A 20,582-nucleotide genomic window follows, 5' to 3' on the forward strand; every position below is an offset into this window, starting at 1 on the left:
ACTGCAGTGCTCAAGTGTGCTTACTGGGTGGCATGTCCTTGTCCTAACATACAACGAGTTGGGCTTACAAGGGCTCTGATCTTTACATTGTAGCGGGGCGGGCACTCAGGTGCCACAGTGGTGGTGGGAACATATGAAAATGACCGCACTTGGTCAAACCAATGGTCCATCTGGCTCAGCGTCCTGGCTTCCAACTGTGGCCAAAGCCAGGGGCTTCAGAGAGAATGAAGAAAAGAGGTGTATACGCAGAGCTAGGGACAGTGGAAAGATAGTGGGAGAGTGTGAGCGCTATGCCATTGGCTCCAGGCCAAGGCTCTCATCCTAATGATGCAGGTACAGCTGAGATCCCGTCATGGCCCCAGGGACTGAGGGGAAAAGGGACCCAAAGGGATGGGACGGGCCGAGAAAATCCTGCTCTCTTGCCTGGGCCGATGGAGGAAGAAGGCAGAGAAGTTTACTGCCTCCTGTCTGACTAATAATGACCTGCCACCCCGTTTTCAGGCACAGAAGAAGTATGTCCGGCTTTTACGCAGCTCAGTATAAGCAGTGCTTTGGCTGGCACGGACTTGAAAGTGAAACTCATGCTGTACACGAGACAAAACCAGAACTGTGCTGAAACGCTCAGTTCAGCCAGCTCAAAGTATCTGAATGTGACCAGGAAAACCATCCTCATTGTGCATGGCTACAGACCCACGGGTTCACCCCCCATCTGGATACAAGGTGCAGTACAGCTCTTGCTCTCTGTGGAAGACATCAACATAATTGTTGTAGATTGGAACCGCGGGGCTACAACTCTGCTCTATCACAGGGCTTCTACCAATACTAAAAAAGTGGCTGAATTCTTAAAGACACTTATAGACCAAATGCTGGTGAGTTGGATGTTTGCAATAATTGTGCAGTGTTAACAGAGTAAAGGAAGTATTTTCATACTACAGAGTCTTTGGGAAAGCAAATTGTTCTTTAAAGAGAGGAATTAACAATTGTAAACTGAAATATATGCAGTGCCAAAATCTTTACTTTGACTTTGCATGTCAACTTCTTAAAGCATTGTTCGGTCTAAACCTGGAGTATCAATATTATTTTAAAAGCCTCTAATTGGAGGCACCCACATGTCTGTACACAGAACTCTAAGGATTTGCTTTCAAGGGCTCCAGACCTCAGATTTGCAGGCGCACATTTGAACACACAGACCAGGCAGCTGGATGTCTCACAGGTGACTAGCATGCACCAGTTAGTTTTGGGGGCACCTCCGTACTGTCCAGAAGTCCCAGAAGTTAAGAGCCTAAAGTCGGACATCTGAAATTACAGGATTGGTTGAAGCCCTTTCAAAAAGTGTCCCTGAGACACTGTATTTTAGTTCAGTTCACATCAGGGTGGGGATTAAAAGTTTTAAACACGAAGCTATGAGCTTGGATAACAAAGGAAATATGCATGAGATGATAGTGGAGACCTCCACACTGAATTACATGCACTTAAGAAGTGTCTCCATGCAAAGAGGGGAACTGAATGTTCTGTGCAGAGTGGATATGAAGGTGTTCTGAGCAACATTTCCCCTACAGGTAGGAAACAGCCTCATATTGGTAACCATGACACTGGTGACTAATTCAGGGTTATCCATACCCTACAGGTCCCCTGACTTCCCACTATCCAGATAATGCTGATAAGTCTCAACCCCAAGCAGCCTTTTTCCAATGAAACCTCGGGTCCCAACACACAAAGTGAAAAAACCATGAATGAAAAGATGAATTTACTTTGTTTAGCATGTTAAAAGCTATTTTACAATCTTACTGTGACCAAACATTGTAAGATCATTTCAGTCTCATTGATCTCACTTGGTGGGTCGCTGATGACTGGAAACATTGACGTGACTGAAGAATTTGTACCAAAAGCGTCCAGGGCAGAACATTGCTATAGAGGACTGGTCTCACCTGAGCACCTGTGACATATTGCACAGATTAGTTAATAGCTGCAAGATATCTGAGTTAGCCAATACATTTCTGAAACTACATGCTGGCACTGGTGGTTTATTATTAATTATTGGTACTGCCATTGCAGACAGAAGCACTAGTCACTGTTCCCATGCACAAGCACTGTTCAGCTATCAGAGTCACATCACCAAGGAGGGTTGAACAGGAGATACCTCACCAGGGCAAAAACCTCAGTGGGTGAGAGCGGTCTAATTTCTGTGGCATTTCCATGGGGTTCGATGTCTCAAGAGACCCCTCCATTTGTGCTGGGAAAAGAGAAGCAGTGGCAGGTAAAATTAGGACAGGTTATGTACATTACCTCTGGAACCAGCTGGGTGGCCTTTTCCCACACTTGATGTTTGTTACATGTTTGACATTTCTGTAACCTATGATCATAAGCGTCTTTTAAATTGCAGGCTGACGGAGCATCGCTCAACTCTATTTATATGATAGGAATTAGTCTTGGAGCACATATCTCCGGGTTTGTGGGACAGATGTATAATGGCAAACTTGGGAGAATTACAGGTAAGCACCTTTCCCAATCTCTGCTCTCAGTCGTGGGCAAATCACTTCTGCGCCCTGCCTCAGTTTACCCATGCGCTGAAGAACACTTTTCACGGTGAGCCCCCAGGAGTGCTGTGAACGTTAGTGAGTGAGAGCCAGGCCTGTGTTCTGAATGCAGAAAGCATGACTTCACAGATGGGCCTTATGCTAAAGGGTCAGGTGCAAGGACCCTCCCGGAGATGCAAAGTTATTCCTGGTGACTGTGCCCATGTGCCAGGGTAGCCAACCGCAAAGAATGGAAAAGCCATTCCACCAAAACTGGGGAGCAACTGGCCCTCAGGGCAGTTGTTTCAATACTTAGATTTACCAAGCCAGCCTGAAAGAGCTTCTATAATACCTTGAAGCCAACCACACAGTTCCCTTAAAACACCTGCATTATGCCTCCTTCCAGACACCCAAGTCAAATAAAGTTCTACCATTCTCAAAGGATCAGACACTTTACCTCCCAGAACAAAGAATATTTCAGCTCTTACCCCAAGTTCATGCTTACAGGCAATTCTTATTAACTAAACTAAAATGTTTAAAAAAGAGAGAGAGAGAGAGAGAGAGAGAGTACAACTTAAAAAATCAATATGAATACTAGACATGAGTACAGTTCTGCAGTCTGACTCACAGTATAGATGGTGACCTTTGTAGTTGCAAAGCGTTCTGTCAGAATTAGTCCACAGCTTATAGTCCAATGTCCAATATTTCAGGCTGGATCCAAGTAGCCTTGGAGACTGCAAATCTTACACCGTGAAGCTTTCACTGATAAAGCATCAGGCAGATCTGAGAGAAAAAAGATCAGGTCTCATGGGTCTTTTTACAGTTTTCTAGCAGGTTCTTGAGCATGTGATAGGCAATCATGGAGACTTCCAAGCAGACCTATCTTCCAAACATCGGTAATTAGCAATACAGATTAGTGTAAGACGGTTGTCCCTCATGCACAGATGATTTCCTATCCACTTCAATGAGAGATGAATCCAGTCTAGAGAGGAACCATTTGATCACATTGTTAACCCCTAACAATATACACACAAACATTCTCTACCAGTTTGTCCCTAAAGGTTAAATTTAGTTCATTTATCTTTCTTGGCCATGCAGCACAGTAGCCCCTCAGGACAGATTTAGCGAGCCCGTCAGCTACATGCCAAAAATATTAAAAGCCTGGGGCACTCTCTGAAGCAGATTAAACTCAGGCTAAATCTACACTACGAGATAAATTCGAATTTAAGGCAGTTAGCACAATATTAAAACTTCACTGTCTTCACCGTAAATCCCACTAGTTCAAGTTAGGGAGCACTAATATCGATATCGTAATATCGTCAGAACTGGCTGGGTGTAGCATCAAGTTCAAATTTCAAATTCCAAATAAAGGACAGTGTGGAAGCACCGTGTCTTAAAATCAAATTTATAAGCCTCCAGAAGTCTCACGTATGCATACCACAAAGCTATGCAGTTACCCTCCAGCTATGGCTGCTGCTTTCCAGGTGCGCAGGAAGAACGTCACAGGAAGCCTGCAAATTTGAATTCATCAGCACCCAGTCCTTGAAATATAAAGGGTGCCCATAATGAAAAATTTCTTTTACCCATCACGTTGCACCACGTTGCATCGGTAGCCATCGCATCACTGGCCACCTCTGTCAATCATGAGCATTCAAATTGTTCTCAGTCTCACGAGAGAGCTCCAGCGTGGAGCCATCAGGAAATTCTTGATCTTCTTGCACTTTGGGGAGATGAACCAGTGGCAAGGAGACTTAGGGTGGCCAACAGAAATACAAACATGTATGATAAGCTCTCGCAGTTGCTGATCGCCAGAGGTTACTCCCAGGACTCTATGCAATGCTGGTGAAGGTGAAAGGACTCCGGCAGGCCTATCACAGAGTCCAGGAAGTCAACTGGTGTTCTGGGTCATCTCCATAGGCCTGCCCTATTATGAACAGTTGCACATGCTTCTTTCGGGGGACCCCACCACGTTGCCCACTCTTCATTATGACTGTTGTGGAGGCCCTGGTCTGGAGTAGAGGGTGAGCCGAGAGGAGCAGGGGGGCCAGGAGGAAGAGGTCAATGGAGAAGAGGATGGGGGCATCAGCAGGGGCCTGAGGAAGTTCTTCCTGACAGCCCAGACCTCTTGATCCTAGAGCTGGAACTGGTCCCCCCGCCACAGGTTCCTCCTATGCCGGTCCCCTCTATGCTGGTCCCGGAGCCCCCAGGACCAAGCTGTTCTGGTGAGTATCTTTTTCTGAATGCTAGAAGCAGATTGCAGGTGGATATAGGTATAGGAATGGGTCTAGGTACAGGCTTTCTATGGATCTGTGCCCCTCAGAACAGCATGTTAATATTTCTGGGGAGGGAGTGCTTATCCTTTTTGGAAATCTCCTCAAAGGCCTCATCCAGGCACTCTTGTATTTTTTGCACCAGGATTTTGGGCAGTCCTGACTTATTACATCTTCCACAATAGCACACCTTGCCATGCCAGGCCACCAGATAGAGATCTGGTGTCATGGCATCACACAGCATTTTGGCAAATTTTCCAGGCTTGTGGTCACACAGGATGAGCAGCTCTTCCTTGCGGATATCTGTTAGTTTTAGAAGGGTGATGTCTTCTTTGGCAACCTACAGAAGCATGGGATTTTGGATTGGATTTTTTTTGCAGTGCTTCCTGCTCTTTTAGATTTCCCCGGATTGCACAGCCACATTACGTGCCTGGCGGGTGCTCTGTCTCCCCGACTCCCCATGCAGTTGGCAGGCTCTCTGGGCCTTCTCCCCCACCAAGTCCCTTTGCCCCAACATTTTTTTCATTTTACAGGGATTCCTCCTCACCCAGCTGTCCATGCGGCTGGAATCAAACCCTTCCCAACCATCCCCCCCTTGCCACATGGCTGCCAGTCTCTGCAGGCCTTGCTCCTTGCAGAGGATTGCTCCAGAAATGGCTTAAAAAGATTTTCCCCTACTCCAGGATAATACATGGCTCACCCTTCCTTGCAGTCACCCCCATCCTCTCCAGAAAGCAGACAACAGCTTAGCGTGTCCACAACGAAATATCCTGGATCAATGATGGTAAATGACGGCTTGTGCAATGCACGCTTTGAATCCCATCCTTAATAAGCCTTAAGTGGCCTTGCAAAAAGAAACTCTCCCTGGTAGTACAGACAGAGAGCCATTCATTCCATGGGTAAGGGCTTAGTGTGAATTGTATCTCAGTTTTAACCTTCACTTTACAGCTGTCACGCCCAGCGTGGGAGACAAGGTGAGGAAGCAAAAAAAATCCACGCAGGATCTGATCCTGCCGCATATGGAGTGGTCTGAAGCAGAAATCAGTGACACGAAAAGGGAGACAGCACAGTGATGGCAGAGTACAGCACGGTGGTGGCAGAGTACAGCACCGTGGTGGCAGAGTACAGCTGAGCGGTGGCAGAGTACAGCACCGTGGTGGCAGAGTACAGCTGAGCGGTGTCAGAGTACAGCACCATGGTGGCAGAGTACAGCTGAGCAGTGGCAGAGTACAGCTGAGCAGTGGCAGAGTACAGCACCGTGGTGGCAGAGTACAGCTGAGCAGTGGAAGAGTACAGCACCGTGGTGACAGAGTACAGCTGAGCGGTGGCAAAGTACAGCCGAGCAGTGGCAGAGTACAGCACCGTGGTGGCAGAGTACAGCACCATGGTGGCAGAGTACAGCCGAGCAGTGGCAGAGTACAGCACCATGGTGGCAGAGTACAGCACCATGGTGGCAGAGTACAGCTGAGCAGTGGCAGAGTACAGCACCGTGGTGACAGAGTACAGCTGAGCGGTGCCAGAGTACAGCACCGTGGTGACAGAGTACAGCTGAGCGGTGGCAGAGTACAGCTGAGCAGTGGCAGAGTACAGCACCGTGGTGGCAGAGTACAGCACCATGGTGGCAGAGTACAGCTGAGCAGTGGCAGAGTACAGCACCATGGTGGCAGAGTACAGCACCATGGTGGCAGAGTACAGCTGAGCAGTGGCAGAGTACAGCACCATGGTGGCAGAGTACAGCTGAGCAGTGGCAGAGTACAGCACCGTGGTGGCAGAGTATGCTTGACTCCCAGCAAGCGGCAAATCAGAGGGAGGACACGGCAAAGCTTATAACGGCAGTGAGCAACCAAACGGAGCTCCTGCACTCCATGCTGGAGCTGCAGAGGGGTTCCCAATGCAGCAGTTGGGAGTCCCATGAAGACAGGTCACCCAGGCCCCATCGTCAAGATCCCCGAGTGAGGGGAGGGAGGGCAAGGGCAGCCTGACACTACAGGCCCAAGTCTCTAGCCCCACAGGCCACTGCAAAAAGCTATTCCACCACCCTTGACTATGCTTCTTTTCCCTTCCACTTAAACCTCTCTTCCCCCAAAATAGACTCATTCTTTTGATTTTTGATTTGTGATTTTTGGCATGCACGAGTGGTAGGGTGCACACATCATTGCAAGGAGCCAGGAGGGGGTGGGAAGGGCTGAAAGCCCAGCTGTCTGCCACTATGCCAAGGTCCTCAGAGGACTCATGGCAGAGGCCTCTAGGCGGCATGGAGAAGGCTGATAGCACAGCTGCCTGCTGCTACACCAAGGTCCGCAGAGGACTCATGGCAAAGGTAGCTGGGTGGGGATGGAGAGGGCTGAGAACACAGCTGCCCACGACTACACCAAGGTCCACAGAGGTCTTGTGGCAGAGGCACCTGGACAGGGGTGGAGATGGCTGACATCACAAGCTGCCCACCACTATGCCAAGTTCCACAGAGGACTCATGGCAGAGGTGCCCAGGTGAGGGTGGAGAAGGCCAATAGCACAGCTGCCCGCTGCTACGCCAAGGTCCACAGAGGACTCATGGCAGAGGCACCCAGGTGGGGGTAGAGAGGGTTGATAGCACAGCTGCCCTTTTTTAGGAAAATAACCCTACTTCTGCATCCATTCTTCTGCCCACAACTTAACTCCCTCCCACCAAGTAAAAGGATGCTTGTAAGACACAGTCTGATTTATTGGTTCACATTTGGTGGGGAGCACAAATCAGTTTGGTGAGTGGGGGCTGGCTGTTATTACAACAGTGAAATACATTGTTATCATATGTGTGGCAGACCATTCATGAAGCTAGTTTTTAAAGCGTCCCTGATTGCTGCTACTTCAGCATGGTTACTGGTGAATGGCTGTGTAGGCAGCTGCAAGTAAGCTCTGCTCATGGCTTCAGCCTCAGAATTCCAGGCGTTCAGGAAATTCTCCTGCCTGAATTCACAAATGTTGTGCAAAATAATGCATATTATAATCATGGTGGAGACATTAGTTTCATAAAGGTCCAAATGGCCCAATAGGCATCTGAACCTTGCTTTTAAATGGCCAAAGGTGCATTTAACTGCCATTCTGCACTTGCTGAGTCTTTGATTGAAGTTTTCCTTGCTGCAGTCCAGGGCTCCTGTGTAGGGTTTCATGAGGCAAGGGAGCAGAGGGTAAGCAGGGTCACCCAGTATTACAATTAGGCATCTCCATGTCACCAATCTTGATCTTCCGGTCTAGGAGAAAAGTCCCATCCTTGAGCTTTCTGTGCAGCCCAGAATTCTTGAAGATGTGCACATCGTGAACTTTCCCCAACCATAGAATCATAGAATCATAGAAGAGTAGGACTGGAAGGGACCTCGAGAGGCCATCGAGTCCAGCCCCCTGCCCTCATGGCAGGACCAAGCACTTTCTAGACCATCCCTGAAAGCCATCTATCTAACCTCTTCTTAAATATCTCCAGTGATGGAGATTCTACCACCTCCCTTAGCAATTCGTTCCAGTGTTTGATCACCCTGACAGTTAGGAACTTTTTCCTAATGTCCAACCTGAACCTCCCCTGCTGCAATTTCAGTCCATTGCCTCTTGTTCTATCCTCAGAGGAAAGGAAGAACAAGTTCCCTCCCTCTGCCTTATGACACCCTTTTAGATACCTGAAAACTGCTATCATGTCCCCCCTCAATCTTCTCTTTTCCAAACCATTTCACGTTGATGTCAGTGAAACAACCTTTGTGATCTACCAACACTGCAAAACCATGGAGAAGTACCCCTTTCTGTTTATATACTCAGAGGCGAGGTGGGCCAGGGTCATGATGGGGATGTGTGTGCCATCTATTGCCCCACCACAGTTGGGAAACCCTGGCCAGCAAAGTCATTCGCTATAGCCTGTACATCTCCCAGGGTCACAGTCTTTCTGAAGCAATGCCAACAAATTGCGTTGGCTACCTGCATCACCAAGGCCCCACACTGTAGATCTGCCCACCCCCAAACTGATTTGCCACTGATCAGTAACTGTTGGGCATTGCAAACTTCCACAGAGCAATTACCACTTGCATCTGAACTGTTAAATCCAGACGCATTCTTGTGTTCCTGTGTATAGGGGCAGACGCCAGCACATCACAAAGTTCCATAAAAGTAGACATACACATGCAAAAGTTCTGCAACCACTGCTCATCATCCCAGCGCTCCAAAATGATGTAGTCCCACCAGTGTGTGCTGGTCTTACGAGTCTGAAACCACTACTCCACTTCAGCAATGCATTCAAGGCAGCCAGCAGTTGTGAATTCTTGGACCACAGTAGAAAGATTTCCGCTTCAAAACCTTCATCAACATCACCGTAATATTCAACCATCATCTCACTTTCTAATTGACAGAAAAATGGTACAACAGTCCATGAAGTTGCCGTAAATGTGTGTGCAATGACTTGAAGCATTTGAGGATCCATGATTGTGCTAGCCTTGTGACAGAGAAAATGGCTTTTTCACACGGTTACTGGGTGCTCTAAATTCTGGAACAGTGCTTTGCATTCTGGAGTACAGACATCAAACACCCACAAGCAACCGGGGCTAAGGCACTGTGGGATAGGTACCCACAAAGCATTGTTCACGCAGTTGAACTTGGATAAGGCAATGGGGATGCAGTAACTCAACATGAAGAAACAGAGGGTTGAATTTCCAGATTTGTGGACATTTAAATTGGAATTCATGAGACTGAAGTTAAGAAATTGAATTGATTAATAGAAGTTGAATTTATCTCATAATGTAGACATAGCTTCAGGCTTGGTCTACACTAGGAGATTAATTCAAATTTAGGTGACTGAAGTCGATTGTCTAACGAATCAGTCTTCACTAGAGGTGTCACTTCATTAATTTTAGGGAGTCCTAAGGTGGACTTTTGTACTGCTACTTTTCATGAGGAGTAACGTCAAACTTGACTTTACGAGGCTGAACTTAGGACAGTATAGATGGAGCATCAGAGTAAGGACAGACAGCTCTCGAAGGGGAGCCCTATGCTCAGGAAGAGGAACCTCAAACAGAGGCTTCTATTTTGTTCTTCACTAAAAGTGATGGAAAACTCTCCAACAGAGTGGGTGCTCAGACCTCACCCAATATGTGATTGCACTGTACCCAGTGGGGTGGGGGTGGTAATTGCCATTTGCAGAGAAACATTTAAATAACAGTGCATTACAATCATGCCCTGATCATTACTTTGCATTTCAGGTCTTGACCCAGCAGGTCCCCTATTTAATGGGAAACCCCCAGAGGAAAGGTTAGATCCCACCGATGCCCAGTTTGTTGATGTCATTCATTCTGATATTGATGGTAATGTTTCATTTCTTCCTTCTCCATGTTTCAACAGCTGGAAACCCAGGAATTCAGCTGGATGGCAGGCATGAGATGGTTGCTGCGGGGGGAATGCCTGGGTTGCTCTTTCACTGCATGGTGCTTTGGTCCTGCGTGGGATGGTGATTTAATTCCAATCACAGGGTTAGGCCAGGCTGGGGGTAGGAGGGCTGTTTCCCATTCTATATAGCTCAGGAAATGGGTCACAATTCATTCACAAGCTCTACCTGCTGTGGTGCTGGTTTGAGAGATGCCTCTCAACAGAGGGCTCAGAGACTGGTAGCACGTCGGCACAGCCCTCTGCAAGGCATGAAGCCAAGCTACACAGCTCCTGAGGGAACAATGAGACATCCCGCGTCTGCAGCTGTCGCACACATGCGGTAACAGACCAGGAACGGGTACAGCCTGCTTTGCAGGCTGGTGGGAGAGGAGGTGGCGGAGGGCAGGATAGTCCCTGTGCTCCACTAAGTGCAGGGATTTCAGCTGTGAGGTGGCCAAGAGAAAGCAGAGCACCCTTATGAAGAGCACCCCGGAGCCTGTGTTCCCTGGTGGGGGGGAGGGAGAATGCTGCAGCTGGCAGTGGTCACAGATCACTGGGGAACTGGAGCCAGGAATTGTAATAGCATAATCCAAATACACCAACTGGAAAAACCGAACTGTACGATCCCCCCTGGAGATAGTGGTAATAACCTAAATCTCCAGCCTGCTTATTACCCGCCCTGTGGGCCTCAGCTGGGAGGCATTTCGCAGCTGTGCATTATGCTGCTTGCCTTTGCTATCCTCTGCAGGCCAAGAATACCCTCACCAAGTGAGTCTGTATCTTGCCACCATCCTAGATTCTGAACCATTCTTCTCATGAAAAACATCAGGGAGCCCTCCTGTGGCACTAAGAGATTTATTTGGGCATACGTTTTTGTGGGCGGCATGCAGGGTTCCCTCTAATTTTTCCCATTTCTGTGAGCACAGGTGCTAGGACAAGGGGACCTGGGGATGAGGAAACATACAATTTACAATTTACTTCAATGGCTCTCAAAACCCCCACTCTACAAATCATCCCAGCACCCTTTCTGTGTATCCAGGGTCTCCCATTAACATGGCATAAAGACAGACCAGAGTCTCACTGTCTGGCCAATTCCTTCCCTAAAAAGGTCGAAAAACTAGAGGTGCAACTTACGTTTTTCCCTCCCACAGTTCCTCTGCAAGAGGTGATAACCATGGGCACAGATAAACACCATGTACATATTTATTGTGGGTGTTATTTTTTAGTTCAGTGAGGCATAAATAGATGAAGGAAGCTGAACCTCTTGCACAGCTAAGACTGCCAATGTTAAAAGAATCCATGTTATCTGTTCCTAATTCTTCATCTGAAATGCCTTTTCCCAGCACCTTTTGAGCCTCTTTCTAAAAATGAACTTTTCTTTGTTTAGGGTTAGGCTACAGGGAAGCTTTAGGACACATAGACTTCTATGCCAATGGAGGAACTGACCAGCCCGGCTGTCCACAAACAATATTTGCTGGTAATGAAATTCACTTTGCATTGGAGAAACTAGGGTGAAAATGTTTTTAACAGCTCACCCAAAGAAGTGGTGGTGGGGAGATGGTGAAAAACACAGTTACAACAAGGTTTTTGAAAAACAGCCCAAAAGTCAGATCCCCAGGTGCTATATCTTGGGGTAGCTATACTGAAGTCCAGGGAGCCACACTGGTTTGCACCAGAGGAGGATCTGACCAACAATCTTTTCCAGTTCTGTCCTCAATTTTCTACTCCCTTCCCAGTGAGCAAATGGGATCAAATTTTGCTGTGACATAAATTCACTCATTTCCACTAACTTGTATGCAAAAATTCAGCAACCAAGTTTGCCCTAAGAGCTCATAGAAATGTTTAGAAAAGGTGGGATTTTTAATTTATTTTTTTAAAAAGGTAAATTCACTCAAATCCAGTGTAAATGTCTAAGTGGGAGTAGAACCAGTGCAGAAAAGAGGTCCCAGTGCTCCACGATTTGCTCCACAACTGGAGAAGACAACAGCCAGGAGACACACATTCAGTTTCTCCCACTGAGCTAGTATTTAACGCTTTCTCCTCACTGTGTGCTTCTGGTCCCCCCTGCCCCTCCTCTTTGTCTAGTCTCTTCTACTGAATAAGCTCTTCTGATCAGGTTCTGGCTCTTGCTGTGCCTTTCATGAAGTGCATAAAGTACAAACGTAGGCATTTTAAGCAAAACTTTAAATTCTATGGAAAACACAAACATTCTGCAACAAAACCCTACAACTGTGCCCAACAGCAGCGGTTTTGCAGTGTACACCTCCACTTGGCCTGGTTAGGCATTGAGATCGCATCCATGTAACTATGTGTCTAAACTGCAAGACAGCAATTTGAGGCGTTAGCACCTGGCAGTGAGGAGGGTTAGATTCACTCATTGCGGAGAGGAATTAAAAAATGCAGCACGTGCACTAGGGGAAGATGTTAAGCCCTGCGCTGTTATACACTGGGCAATCACCTTACTAAGGAGTTGTGGTCCCTGGCAAAATCCAGTGAGTTTTGCAAAGCACGTTTCCTGGAGAGATGCTTCAGATTTGTTCTGCTTCAGATGTGCGGATCTCTGGCAACAGCAAGTTCATGCTGCATATGGCAGTGTCACTGTCCTTTTCTGTAGTACTGTATAGCATTTTTCAAGGGTAGCACACCCAGAATTTTGTTTTGCCCTGGCCCTTCTCACACATCCTCTGTCCCTCTGCTTGGTCTTTAACAGAACTTCCTTACAGTTCCTGCGAGGCCACCAAAATGCCAAACTGGAGAGGGCAGCATTCTGAGGCAGGTTTTCGTACCTTGCTGTGTGTTTCAGCACAACCCCTGGAGCCCATTGCTTCTGTAAGAGCTTTTAACAGGAATGTCAAGAGCTCATGCAGAACAAAAGCAGCATTTAACAAACCCCCAGCTAAAAACCTGGTGGCTAATTCATGAGGTGGAGTAGAAGCCATAGGTAGGCTTGACAGCAGTGGTCTGGTAGTCTGTAAACATGGAACAGACAACATATGGTGAGTATGAAGATGCTGTTTTACAGTGTTTTTAAATATACCCATACTCTGCGCCTGGCCTCGTGGATGTCCACAGGAGTGACATTACTGGAAACACTGTGCAGATTCTGAGCCCCTGTAACTTTGTAGGAGGAGGGATGTCCCAGTTGATAGCGCGGGAGTGGGGGATAATTTCTGTCCAGCCCAGGAGCAGTGTGAAGCACTCAAAACCATCTGGTTTAGAGTATGAATTGCACAAGCTGCCCAGGCTCACAGTTTCTTGCTTAAGTTGCTGGACAGGGTTTAATGCAGCCCGTGTAAGAACAGCCAGCGATGCTGTCATAGCAACAGGGCACAGTTTTGCTGTTGCACTAACGTACTGCCCACTGCAAACGAATTTCTAATGAAATATCCCTTCTCTTTGTGCCAATGAGGATCACAGTATTTTAAATGTGACCATCAGAGGTCTGTTTTCCTGTTCCTGTCATCCTTGAAAAAGAGCTGCAACATCACTGCATACCCCTGTGGTACGTACCGAGAGTATCGCAACGGCAAGTGCGCCAGCTGTGAGGCTTTCCACCCCATGCCATGCCCCGTCCTGGGTAAGGATAATGCAGTGTCCACTGTGGATAAAAGTGTTGTGTATTGGAGATGGCTTTTAACAATCCCCAGGACTCGCTCTGCCGTCTGTCTTACTGCGTACCCCGCTTCTGCCTTGTGACCTATAGCAAACTTGCTGGTACACATTGACGAAGAGCTCAAGGGATGGGACAGAGCTGTTTGCAAAATACCTTAACAAATACAGTCTTTGCTTCCTTCAGTAGAGGGGAGGGAACAAGATGACATCATGTCACGTCTGGAGAGGCAGGAATAAATCTTAGCTTACGTGACAAGTGAAAACGGATTTGATAGCTTCACCCAGTCTTTGTACAGTCACGGTCCTGATAAGTGCTGAGTACTTCTAAAAGGCTTTCAGGATCTTAAACCCTTATGGTTTTCTACAGGAGCAGCTGAATGCTCTGCTCTTTTGAAAATCAGGTCACTTGCTTTACATAACTTTAGACTCCCACACTTGGAGACCTTGACTCCAGAAAATATACTTGAGCTTCCAGAAATCACCCTCCACAGGGAGAATACTGTTCCTACTGAGCAAGGTTTGTCTTGACAAGAGGCACTAGAAATTAAAAGGATGGTACGGTATACAGACCAAAAAGAGCCATATTTAGAGCCTCATTCCTGTGAGCACAAACACACAGGTTTAACTTACTGACAGGAGTACACAGAGAATAAGGGGCTGTGTTTATAGTGGGTTTTATCAGTAACTAATTACAATATTCACTTTGTGATTGAAAAGCAGTTTGGTATAAATCCAGAGCTAACTTGATTTGTTTTCAGTCATTTGCTCTTGCACGGCCATCTAATGCTGAATTTTCACTCTGCGGTCCACAGGTTATTATGCCGATCAATGGAAAAGCTACTTAACCCTCAAGAATCCTCCAATGATGAAAGTGTTTTTTGATACATCGGAGAAAAAACCATTCTGCCGTGAGTGATTAATGTTCCTTCAACATTGCCGTAAGAACTGTTAGCAACGTCACTGACTCTCAGGACCGTCAGTTAGATATTGTCGCATCTGACAGCGTAGCTGGACAGCTTTAACCTGCTGGATTAAACACGTGCAATAATGCCTCTCTGCTCCAAAATGTCAGGGTAGTCCAGTGACAATGAAATCTTTCCCTAGCAACTAAATTATATAAATGCATATAGGAACACAGCAGTTTCCCTTTCAGAACTAGTAAATTTGGTGAGATGTGAATAAAGCCTAGGAAGAAACACAAAGTCTTTTGGGGTCCAATTTTGCTACCTTTGAAGTCGATGGAATGAGTTGAGGTGGGTATGAGGTTGAACTCTTGACCGTTAAAGGTGACCTGCAAAGAAAAAACAATAGGTATTCACCTTTTTATCAGCTTTATGATGGATGATGAAGCTGTGACAGATGTTAGCTGACAGGCTCTGAGGTGCATAGTGAGTAGGGAGAGGATGACAATACAAGAATCAAGGAAGTGGGGCAAACGGGAGTAGGGAAGTGGTGTTTAATCAAACCTGTTTCAAACTCTGCTTGCTCTAATACTTGTGTAACTCAGTTGTTGATTATCACTCTGGCTACCAGTGGATTCAGCACTTCCAGCTCTTCAGGATACTAGAATTTACAATACACAGGGGGGAGATTGCCAACAAAGTCAGGGAGGCCAGAATGAACATATCTGCATGTCTTAGGTAAATCCCTTGCAGGGCTTCGTAATCCCTCATACACAAATGCAAATGAGCACAAGCCCGAGTTTCTAAAACTCCTTTGCAGCTCCCCACTTAAGGGTCTCTGTAAAACACAGCTCTGCTCCGACAGTGACTTGGTACAATGACACAGTGGTGGCCCATGTTTACTGGCAAGCCTGATTATGCAGATTTGCTGCCTGTAGGGAGAGGACAAAAGGAGCCTCCATCCAGAGCTGCACAACCCAAACAAAAGCCAAGTGCACATGGGGTTCCCTCCCCTCCCTTGGTCCACACCTTTGGAAGGAAGCAGGCTCTAGGTGAGCAGGCTCCACCCCATAACATAACTCTACCAAGGACCCCACAATGGCAGTGCAGCTTTTAAAGCCCCAGTCTAACCCTCATTGACCTCTGGAGAAAATCTGCTCAGTAAAGGAATACCAAGACATTTTCTACGCTGTTTTTTACATGAAGAAGTGGGTGTTGCCCATGAAAGCTCATGACCTAATATATGTGTTAGTCTCTAAGTGCCACAGGATTGTTTTTTCTTTGTGAAGCTACAGACTAACATTCAGTTACCCCTCTGAGACTATCTTCTCCACGAGCTGCCTTAAGACCTGGTTGACAGTGAAATGACCAGGTCTATAGCTGCGCTGTGTACCCTGGCCTTTGTCACAAAGGCTGTGTCTACACTTGCATTTCTCTTTCGAAAGAGGTATGCAAATGAGGTAAACCGAAAATGCAAAAGTGGTACAAATTTGCATATCTGACACCACATTTGCATATTATTTCGAAATAGCTCCTTTAGAAAGAAGAAAACCAGTGCAGACACTGCTCTTTCAAAGTAAACCCCCTCTTCAAAAGAATCCTTCTTCCCTTTTTTTAGGGGAAGAAGGATTGTTTTGAAGAGGGGGTTTACTTTCAAAAGAGTAGTGTCTCCACTGGTTTTCTTCTTTCCAAAGAAGCTATTTTGAAATAAAACTATGCAAATCAGGTGTCTGATATGCAAATTTGTGCCTCACTTGCATTTTGTTTACCTCATTTGCATACCTCTTTCAAAAGAGGAATGCAAGTGTAGACACAGCCAAAGTGTGCTGTTGATTCAAGGCTTTAACATAGAATTCAAGACTTTCCCTGGGACTGACTACAGCTTAATCCTTCTGTAATTGCTACATTCAGCCTTACCGCCTTTGTTCAACAGAGGCAGAATAATCCCACCTTTAAGTCATCAGGGACGATGCCAGATGGTCTGGAGGAGCCTACACAACATACTGCAATGATATCCTTAACTGTCTTCAGTAACTCAGATAATGTTACAAACTGTTGTTGCCTTCTCAAATGTCAGTTACTGGAGAACAGACAGTCAACGTAATGAAAGTCAAAACTGTAACAGGTTTAAAACCAGAAGGAAGTAGTGTAAATTCATGGAGGCTATATCCAGCAATGGCTATTACCTGAGATGGTCAGGGAGGCAACCCCATGCTCTGGGTGTCCCCAAACCTTTGATTGCTGAGAAGGGATAGATCACATGATGACTTTCTATTCTGCTCTTTCCCTCTGAAGTATGTGGCATTGGCCACAGTTGCAAGACAAGATATTGGGCAGGTGGACTGTTGGTCTGACCCTGCAAAGCTGTTCTTACGACTGTGATCCAGTTTTCACTCTGGTTGAAGAAAGGTTCTTAACCAGATCTTCCTGCCTTCTGGCTGCGGGCAGCAGAACACTCAGGAAAATCAAAACTTCTCTCTCCCTCAGTGCAAGCGATCTTGCACAGTGGCTGTCATCTTGATTCTTTACTGGATAAGCCAGTGCCACTTCTCCCCACAAATGCTGCAAAGATGAAAAGAGGTTGTGAAGGTGGTGCCTGATGGCAGCCTGTTCTACACCGGCTGCCTAAGTCAAGCAGCAGGATTCCTTAGTGTTTTTACACAGGGACTTGATAATGTTCCAAAGCTGAACCCATTCCATCTTTGGTCTTGGCAAACACCTATGAAGACTCAAATTGTAATCGGACTATTTTCTTAGCTGCAACTGAGCTTGGATGACATCTGAAGGGCTGAACTCCAGCAAACTGATGATTTGAAACAATACCATTCTTCATCAGGTGACAAGGCCTTACCCAGTTTAGAATGGAAGATAGCTTGGTTGTCATAAGAGCTTTTGGTTTAATGGGACTAATTTGGGATCTTTAGCTGGCATACGTCAAAGTTGGAGGCACATTTCTGCCAGCAAAAGCTGATGGCCCAGTGTTACATTCAACGCCTCTGCAAACTCCTAAATCCATGACTGCCAACAACTGTTAATGAAATCATGATAAATAAGAGTCCTAGAAAAACAATTTGGGCTGTACCACACATGCTTGTTAATCTGCCAGGGATGGAAGATTAGGTCAATGATGGTGACAGTCGGAGCAGAAATTCCAGCTGTCACTGCTCATTCCTGTTGTTATTATTTATTATTTGTATTACTACAGCACCTAAGAGCACCAGTAATGGACAAGGATGTTGTGCTAGGGGCTGTACACACAGAATACCCCACGTCCCAAGAGAACTTCCCCAGGAGTCATTAGTCTCTTCTACTGGTGCTTAAAGGTGCCATTGATCATCTTTTCCTTAAGGGCTACCTGCAGTTACTTGTAAAAAAAAATTTGCAGACACCTCACTGGGTAAAAGTATGACAGCCACGCTTTGCCGGCATGATCCAGCATGCTGTCAGTTTTCCTTTCACAGCTTCTTGGCCAGTTCACCTCAGAAAAGTCCAACTCTCCGTTCAGGCTTTTTAACTGCTAGACAAGGAAGAGGATGTTAGTGCTTTCAGACAGCATTCAGATGTTCCACTTGTACTTGCCACCAGCAGGCCTTTTTGCAGGGTTGCACTGGTCATGTTTGTCTCAGTGGTAGAGAAGCTCTGGTTCTTTTTGGTTTCAAGGACAATTAACCAGACTGTCACAGGTGGTTGGGTTCAGTACACATCCCCTCATGATGTAGAGGTAGCCACCCTGGAAGCTGGGCGACAATCCTGAAGTAAATTTAAAAGAAAAGAGAAAGAAAAAGATCTGAAGGCAGACAGCAGGGCAGTGGAAGATTTCACAGATTCCAGCTCTGGAAGTGTTCATCTCGTCTGACCTCCTATATAGCATAGGCCATAGAACTGCTCAAAATGTTTCCTAGAGCTGTGGTTCCCAACCTGGGGTCTGAGAATCCATGGGGATTCTTGAGGACATTGCAGGGGGTCCATGAAAAAAAAGAAAGATAAATAAAGGTAATAGCAAATAAGTTTTAAATAAACTGGAAAGTTACAATAGATTATTATTTTTAAATTAAGTATTTTCCGATGCTGTTATGAATTGCTGTCTGAAAACCTTTGCGTGGGATCCTTTTTCATTTAATGAAGTGTACATAGCAGCTATAGTTGACTTTGATGGGGGTCCACGAACAGTTTGGGGGGAGGACTGGAGGTCCACACTAGTGAAAAGGCTGGGAACCATCGTCCTAGAGCAAAGCCTCAAGCAGGCAGAGAAAGCATGGTCGGCTGGGCAGTGCAGCAGCAGAGGAGATTGGCTTGTTGAAAGAGTCCAAGTAGACAAGACAGGCAGTTCAAGAACAATAAAGGAAGTGCTGGAGGGGTGAGGAAATCTACATCATGCAGAGAAGAAAGAATCCCCTATGAAAATAACCCTATGGAAGGGTCGACTGAGAGCCTGTTAGGAGACAGTGAAGAAAGTCGGGTGGCAACATTAAGGACAAGGTATACTGCTTGAGGAAAATGGAGAAAAGTAAACTCATCAAGGGGAAAAGAAAAGAGAGGGGCTATGAGACGAAAAGCAAAAGGGAGACTGAAAATTGAGAGCACAAAGAAGCAAGGCACAAAGGTCAGATAAAAGAGAGAAAAACATGCTCTGGCAGCAGTTCAGCTTCGAGCCCAGAGCACTAAATCAAAGGGAAGAAGCTGACTCTAACTGTGCTCTCTCCCTTGCAGTTTATCATTACTTTGTGGATATTATGACCTGGAACAAAAATATTAGAAGAGGCTCCCTCATAATTAAATTAACCGATCAAGATGGGAACACAACGGAGTCCACAAGCCATCAGTAAGTCCTACTGGGGTCAAGATCCAAAACTCCTGGCATGTCATTTAGGCCCATCAACCCCTGGGGCTGGCAGAAGGCAAGCATGCAGGGCTCATGGGTTGTTTGCCCCTCAGGGATAAATGCTGTGTGAGCAGGTGTAAATTAGTCAGTGTGACCCCAGTGGAACTGCCACAGTTTGCACTAGTTGAGAATCTGGCCTTGTTGGTCTCACCCCCAGGAAAACTGCATTATTGTCAAAGATGAAATGGTTATTCACATGGTCATGGAAATTTGTGATTGAGCTGAGATTTACCACATGACTAATTTTTCAGTGACTTGACAGCTCTAGCTGCATACTCCTTCAGCTCTTAGTCATATGCTGCATATGCTAGATTGAGCTGCACTTTTAAACTCTCTAGTGTTTTATACGCTATGCAACTCTAGTCATTCAGTAACCTGCCACTGAGAATGCCTGAAGGAAAGCAGACAATCAGATGCAATTTTAAATACCATGGACATGTATAAATACAGGGTTCCATCTCACTGACCTTCTCTAGGTTCTATATATGTTAATAAGCCTTCGGACTGAATGCAAGACTCTGGAAATATTGCACATTTCCTGTTACATCTCTGTGTTTACATTTGTAATGAAATTTCCCACCATAAGCCCCTGGTGGTGGGCTAACTAAGCAGCATTTACCTACATTTACCCATTAAGGCAAATATACAGTTAAATACGAAGACCTTACATTGCGCATTACTTAGTCAGGGTCAGGGTCTTTAAATATCCATCCACATATACTGACAGCTTCATGAAGTAGGGTCACCAGTGCATTTTTATTACTTAGACACTGAAAGGTCTAAGCTGTTTCCTGCATTGTTTCAGTATAAAAAGGACCTTATCATAGAACAGAATCATAGAAGAGTAGGACTGGAAGGGACCTCGAGAGGCCATCAAGTCCAGCCCCCTGCCCTCATGGCAGGACCAAGCATTTTCTAGACCATCCCTGAAAGCCATCTATCTAACCTCTTCTTAAATAGCTCCAGTGATGGAGATTCTACCACCTCCCTTGGCAATTAGTTCCAGTGTTTGATCACCCTGACAG

General features: G+C 46.1%; 1 protein-coding gene across 1 annotated transcript in view; it reads left to right on the forward strand.

Moving 5' to 3' along the window:
- Positions 1-20,582, forward strand: part of LIPH (lipase H) — a 29,967-nt gene that overhangs the window by 4,914 nt on the left and 4,471 nt on the right. The window contains 7 exon segments of the mRNA XM_075004592.1: positions 502-869; positions 2,384-2,492; positions 9,999-10,100; positions 11,549-11,638; positions 13,571-13,738; positions 14,586-14,681; positions 19,386-19,497. Coding sequence (XP_074860693.1) covers positions 502-869; positions 2,384-2,492; positions 9,999-10,100; positions 11,549-11,638; positions 13,571-13,738; positions 14,586-14,681; positions 19,386-19,497 — 1,045 coding nt within the window.

This window comes from Carettochelys insculpta, chromosome 10 (assembly GCF_033958435.1).
Source record: "Carettochelys insculpta isolate YL-2023 chromosome 10, ASM3395843v1, whole genome shotgun sequence".
Lineage (NCBI taxonomy): Eukaryota > Metazoa > Chordata > Testudines > Carettochelyidae > Carettochelys > Carettochelys insculpta.